Source organism: Labeo rohita, chromosome 2 (assembly GCF_022985175.1).
Source record: "Labeo rohita strain BAU-BD-2019 chromosome 2, IGBB_LRoh.1.0, whole genome shotgun sequence".
NCBI lineage: Eukaryota > Metazoa > Chordata > Actinopteri > Cypriniformes > Cyprinidae > Labeo > Labeo rohita.
Genome location: NC_066870.1, coordinates 941,094 through 948,143, shown reverse-complemented (window position 1 = coordinate 948,143; position 7,050 = coordinate 941,094). Strand labels below are relative to the sequence as shown.

General features: G+C 42.3%; 1 protein-coding gene across 1 annotated transcript; it reads right to left on the bottom strand.

Annotated features, from left to right (window-relative positions):
- Positions 1-4,248: 4,248 nt before the first annotated feature.
- Positions 4,249-6,481, bottom strand: LOC127173179 (uncharacterized). The gene has a single exon (XM_051122878.1). The coding sequence runs from the start codon at positions 6,461-6,463 to the stop codon at positions 4,268-4,270; it is 2,196 nt and encodes a 731-aa protein (XP_050978835.1). The 5' UTR covers positions 6,464-6,481; the 3' UTR covers positions 4,249-4,267.
- Between the last annotated feature and the right edge of the window lie 569 nt (positions 6,482-7,050).

Sequence of the window (7,050 nt, the reverse complement as noted above, 5' to 3'; positions counted from 1 at the left end):
GGCTGTTTTTCACTTTAAGCACTACTTTAATTGTGAATGTTTTCACACACAAATCTATCCCAAATATCAAAACTCAAATTTAGCCTAAAACTCATATTTTACAGTCACTGATATGCATTACATACATTACATGTATAGTAGTAATTATAAACACAGCCTGTTGTTATAAAGTCACAAAACTCCCTCACCGCCTACCACAGTTTTATCACTGGTAGAATGTAAAAAGGATAAAATATTTCAATACGAGCATTCAGTCAAATAATGTTTATGCAGTATGCCAAACCTACAACATGTGGGGAAAAATCATCAAGTTGCACAATACTTATGTAAAGATGGACGCAGCACCCTCTTCTCTCTATCATTACAAGACACGCCCCTCACTGCTGATTGGCTACAGGTGTGTTTTGGGACCCGGTCAAAAGCGCTTTTCAAAAATTGCTTAGTGCACCTTTAAATGTCCAATGGCACTTAAGATATAGACATTTAATAAGAAGTATTTTAATTCATTTTAAATTGTATATTTTATTTATTTCTTAAATTCATACAAATTCTATTGAAAAAGGGAAATAAGTTGATAACATGTCATTTTAAAGCAACTGTATGTAGTTTTCTGTATCTTTTGTGAGCCCCTACAGTTAAGTGAGTGGAGTTCACTGTGGTAAATCACTGTACATGTGCATTTATTGCTGCTGTAAAACAATCCATTCTTTCAGCAGAATTTTGTACCTCAATCACAAACTTTACACACAGACATTTGGGAAGAAAATAAAAGCCATTTGCCTTATTAGATGTTAATGCATTATGAGAATGATTTATAAACATATTTCAGGGTAAAAAACTTTATTTGTTTTACAGTGTTTTGCTGTTCTGATTGTTTCACAACATCACTTTTAAACAATTAAGTACCAGAAACGTCTTGTAGTGGCTATTTGTCCATAAATTTAAGCAAAACTAATAATATCAAACTTCTCAAATGGCCACTGAGGCTACGTCATAGGTTAGGCTTTACGCAGGTTTAGAGGTACCAAAATAGACTAATGTCCATAGCAAAAGATGCGTTTGAGGAGGTTTATTTACACAAAGAAAGCAAGCTCACAGACATTTCTGCTGCCTCTCTTACGCTGGTAAAAAACCATATGCCCTCGCAGCCTGAGGTCCCTCCCACCTTGACCTACTTATGTAAATTAACATAGCACCACGTGACCAATAAACAACAATGTAAATAAACAAGAAAATAAGCATAAATGCAAAATAAAGCAAATTAACTTTAACAAGAAAGAAAAGGAAATAAATCAGCTATAACTTAACTTAAACCTAAAATAAACAAAGTGCAAAATAGCTCCAACAACCCAGCCCCTAATTGTGACGGTACTTTACCCACAATTAACTTTAGCTTTAGCACAAAGGAGCTATTTCCTAATTGTAGCCTAAGCACTAAGTTAGAATCTTTACATCTTCAGTCTCTCCATGCCTGAAAGAAACAAATAGATGTAAAACGGAGATAGAAGAGAGAATGAGCTGCACAGTCAATTGTTGGCCTCCAAGAGAAGACAGAGCTTGGTTATTGGTCTGTCCAGGATGCTGGTCTTCGTTTGTACCTTTACAGAGTGGACCAGTCCTCTTGAATCAGCTGTGGTGCTTAAGACTCTGCCCATCATCCATGAGCCTCTTGGAGCTGTAGCATCAGCGATTACAACAATATCTCCTGGGATGAAGTTTCTCTTTTGCTTTGTCCATTTTTGTCTTTCTTGAATTACAAGCAAATACTCCGATGTCCACCTTTTCCAGAACAGCTCTGCAACGTACTGCACCTGCCTCCATCTCCTCTTAATGTACAGGTCAGATTTTTCAAACAGGCCTGGTGGCAGAATGGGCTTGCCTTTTAGCAGGAGAATGTGATTTGGAGTGAGCTCTTCCAAGTCATTGGGATCTTCTGAGACCTTAGTTATTAGCTGGTCATTGAGTATTGCTTCTACCTCACAAAACAGTGTTTGCAGGCCTTCCTCGTCCAGCAGTTGATGTCCAACAACAGAGGTAAGTACACTGCGCACAGAGCGAATCAGACGCTCCCAAACACCACCTTGGTGAGATGCAGCTGGGGTGTTAAAACTCCACGTCACTCCTTCCTGCACAAAAGTCCTTTCAATTTTAGAGTGATTTAAAGCAGCCAGAGCCTGCCTCAGCTCCTTCTTCGCACCAACAAAATTTGTGCCGTTATCTGACCTTATACTTGTCCCAGGTCCTCTTCTGCAGATAAATCTTCGCACAGCATTGATGCAGGAGTCTGTGTCGAGGGAGTGTACCACCTCCAGGTGTATTGCGCGGCTACTCAGACAGGTAAATATCACTCCATATCGCTTCAACACAGTTCTCCCTCTCTTCACATCCAGTGGTCCAAAATAATCCACTCCCGCATTTGTAAAGGGTGCGTTATCGTTCCTCTGGTAAGTCGGACATTTTCTGTTCTCCAAGTTTTCCTCTGTACCTTCTGCACACTGTACATTGTGAGAGAATCTTCCTGGCCGCAGAGTTGGCATTTATGATCCAATACTTCTGTCTCAATCTGTGCAGCATGTGATTGCGTCCAGCATGTCCAAGTTGATAATGGATGTAACGTAATATAAGCTGGGAAACATGCAGATCCTTTGACAGAATCACAGGATGTTTTACCTCCAATGGCAGGGCAGATTTAGACAGGCGCCCACCAACTCTGAGGATACCATCTTCGATGAAGCGGTCAAGGCAATACAGAGGGCTGTCTTTGGAAACAGTCTTTGGGTCATGTTTTATTGAGGAAATTTCAGTGCTGAATCTTTGGTTTTGTACAAACTGAACTTTCTTGTGGGTACAAGAAAGACTGGGAAAATGAATATTTGTGGCTGAAAGGTGTTGAGGGGGATACCGAGAGGGCTTTTTGTGACCTTTGCAAAACGTCCTTCTCAATCGGACATGGAGAGGAATATGATGTCAAACGACACAGACTCATGGAGACTCACAAGAAACGTGTCCAACAGAAAGAGACATCCAAATCTATGGATGCTTTTCTCCAACCTAAAAACGACTTTCTAGCTGACAAAGTGACTGCTGCAGAGGTGACGAGTGTGTATCACACTGTCCAACACGCTACATCATATCGATCAGGAGATTGTGGCACAAAGGTAGCCCCAACGATTTATCCGGACTCGGACATTGCCAAGAGGATGGCCTGTGGTCGGACAAAGGCAGAAGCCATTGTCACGGATGTGCTTGCTCCCGCCTCCGTCGAAGATTGCTTGAAAGTCCTCAGAAGACCACTGAATGAGCAACGAGAGGCAACAACCAAAGGTAAAGTTAAAGTTATGTTCATGGATGTAACGTTGTGTGTTAGCTATTTGTCTAATGTTAGCTAGCTAATGTTAGCTAATCATCTTATTCTACTGGTATGTTAAAAGTCAACTTTTTCTTCAGTTCACTGAAATTGCATCAGAAGCTAACGTTAGCTAACATAATGCTGCTCATCTGTGCCTTCGTGAAACCAGGCTCTGTGTATCCTTACATGAGCAACTTGTGAGCAACATTTCACTATTCGTTATCTCCCAAACTAAACAAGCAAAAGCAACTATAATTTTTGAAAAGGTATAAATATTTCTATAGATAATATTTATATAAAATCAATAATGATCAAAACAGTAAAGCAGTATCTTGTATTTTTTATAATAATCTGTTTTTAGAGAATCTCTTTTAAGTTCATCCCATCTGTGTGTGTGTCTCCACAGCCCACACGCCATTCTTCTCAGTGGCTTCAGATGCCTCCAATCATGGGACCACCAAGCTCTTTCCACTGTCAGTGCGTTACTGGACGCCAGACTTGGGAGTACAGACGAAGGTCCTTGATTTCTATGATGACAGTGATGAAACATCTGCCGCGATCCACAACCAGATAGTCACCAAGCTGGAGGAAAATGGACTGGGACTAGACATGATATCTGCGTATTCTGCTGACAATGCTAGTCTGAATTACGGGAGATACAACTCTGTCTTCCAGAAACTGAAAGAGAACAGCAATTGAAAAAAATACACATTGGTTGGCCTATTCATGAGCATACATCAGCAATTACACATGTTTAGGGGAATAGGGCATTATTAATATACCATTTAAGGCTAGAAATAGGTAAACCACTATCAGTGAGTCTGCCCGTGGGGTGGGGGCACCGCCGCGCAAGGCAGTGTCCCACATTGTCCCTCAGAAACATACCCCTTGTCCCCCCTTGGGCTTATTAGCAGGTGGTCACCCTAAGGAGGAGTCCAAATCAAGTTTGGGCCATTTGGCAGCTGGCAAGTGCAAAAAGTCTGGTCCTTTTAGCCATTTTCCTTTTCCAAACTCCTGAGCTCTTAGTTCTCGAGATGCTTCATCTGCAGGATTATCTTTGGTATTTACATACCTCCACTGATCTTTGTCTGTGGCTTCTCTTATGATGCTGACACGGTTAGCAACATATGTGTAAAAGCGCTTTGTTTCATTGAAGATATACTTGAGAACAGTAGTGCTATCGGTCCAGAAAAATGACCTTTGCAATGGCAACTGTAGCTCCTTCAACAGCATTGTGTTCACTCGAACAGCAAGCACAGCTGCAGCAAGCTCAAGGCATGGGATGGTTAGTTGCTTTAGAGGAGCAACAGGAGTCTTGCCTGTGATGAATGAAACATGCACACTGTCAGTGCTCTCCAATCTCAAGTATGAAAAAGTACCATATCCTGTTTGACTAGCATCTGAAAAATGATGCAGCTCTGCTTTCAATTGTGTTCCAAAGTCCTTGGGTTTAATGCACCGTTCCCCTTTAAATCCACTCATATGCTGGAGTTCAGAGAGCCACTCAGACCAATATCTGGAGAAAACGCTGGGGACTGGCTCATCCCATTTGAGGTTCATTCTGCACAGCTCCTGTAACAGTAACTTAGCAGGGATTATGAAAGGAGACAGAAAGCCCAGTGGGTCATAGAGAGAGCTTACCACAGAAAGGATGCCCCTCCTGGTGTGTGGACGTTCCTGCACTGCAGTCCTGAAGCTGAACGTATCTCCTTGAACACACCATTGCATCCCCAGAGCTCTTTCCACAGGGAATTGGTCCCTGTCCAAATCCATGTTCTCCAAACTCACTGCTCTGATGTTACTGGGAATCAGTGCAAACACCTTTGGGCTATTTGTGACCCACTTTTGAAGATGGAAACCGCCCTTTTTACAGAGAGATGTTAGTCCATGTATGAGCTTCACTGCATCTTCCTCTGTCACAGTGGACTTGAGACAGTCATCCACATAGAAATTTGTTTTGACTGTGCTGAGGACGTCGGGTGAATATTGCAATGCATTATCCTCAGCAGTTCTTCTCAGTGCATAGTTTGAACAGCTTGGAGAGGATACGGCTCCAAACAAATGCACGCACATCCTGCATTCCTCTGGTTCCTTTATAGCGTCTCCATTGGGCCACCATAGAAAGCGCAAGAAGTTGACGTGCTTGTGTGGGACCCGGACCTGATGGAACATGGCGTTGATGTCAGCCATAACAGCGATGGGCTCTTCTCTAAACCGGAGGAGCACACCAATAAGCGTGTTAGTGAAGTCTGGGCCCTGCAGGAGCTGGCTGTTTAGTGATGTGCCTTTGTAAGTACAGCCGCAATCAAACACAACACGCAACTTTCCTTTGGTTGGGTGATATACACCATGTTGGGGAATGTACCACACCTTTCCTTGTTTTGGAGTGGGCTCACTTGCGGTAACCTTTTCTGCATATCCTTGCTCCAACATGTTATTGAGGAAATCAATGTATTGAGCTTTGAATGAAATGTCTCTGTTAAATCTCCTCTTCAGGCTTTGGAGTCTTTGTAATGCAACGCAGCGATTGTTTGGCAAAACAGGATCTTCAACTCTGAAAGGTAAGTCAATGCAATAATGTTCATTGTTAAGCACTGTTGTATCCTTCACAATATTCATGAATTTAATGTCCTCTCTTGACATCTCAAGTTGTTCATCATATGTTCTTTCAGTAAAATCATGATTGTACTGCTGCATCAACATATTTTCCAAGTGCTCCACAGATACGTGATTAGCAGTTACAACAGTGCATCCTGATTTGACACCAGCACCTCCAGGGTCTCCAGCACAAAGAGGCCCGTTTATGACCCAGCCAACTCTGGTCCTTACCGCATACGGTCCACCACATTGACTGTTTATTAATTCCCATGGCTCCAAAACTTTGGGAGAGTCAGTTCCAATGAGCAAGTCCACATCTGCATCTACTTCATGTAGCCTAATGCTGCTCAAATACGACCACTTGGCAACATCATCCTGACATGGCACATTGACTCTGGATACAGGCATTGTTGTTTGTGTCAGAACAAATGGCAGCTCAATAAAGTCCTCGGCGTCAAAACCAGACACCTCCAGACCAGTTAGTACAGTGGTATTAATGGTTTTAGTCTGTCCCATTGTCCTTAATAGTATATTACAGTTTTTGCCTGATACTCCCAGCCTTTCAGCCACACTTGCAGTGCAAAAGGTACCAGAGCTCCCAGGGTCCAGGAAAGCATAAGTGTGCACAACTTTATTACCTTTCTGACTTTTCACCTGCACAGCCACAATGGAGAAAACAGCAGTATCCTCTTCACCAGCCCCAATATGACCGCACGTCTGCTGCTGCTCAGGTACAGTGCTCACAGTTTCTTTAGAGGTTATCCTTGTAGTATCCTCCTTCTCCACATGCAGGACAGATGGGTGTTTCCTGTGACACACTTCACAATCCAAACGACTCCTACAGTCTTTGCTTGTGTGTCCATATTTCAAGCACCCAAAACAAACACCTTTCTCCTTTAGAAAGTGAATCTTGTCCTGTTGTGTCTTTCTTTTAAATTGAAAGCATTTTTCCAGAGTGTGATTGGTGAGATGACAGAACAGACATGGTTACTGTGAGCTGTTAAGTTTTCCTTTTCTTTATGTCCATCCTTTATTGCATTGACGCTGGTGGCAAAGGTACCACTTTTCCTTTTCTGCTTAGCTTGAGTAGATAGCTTTGTGTG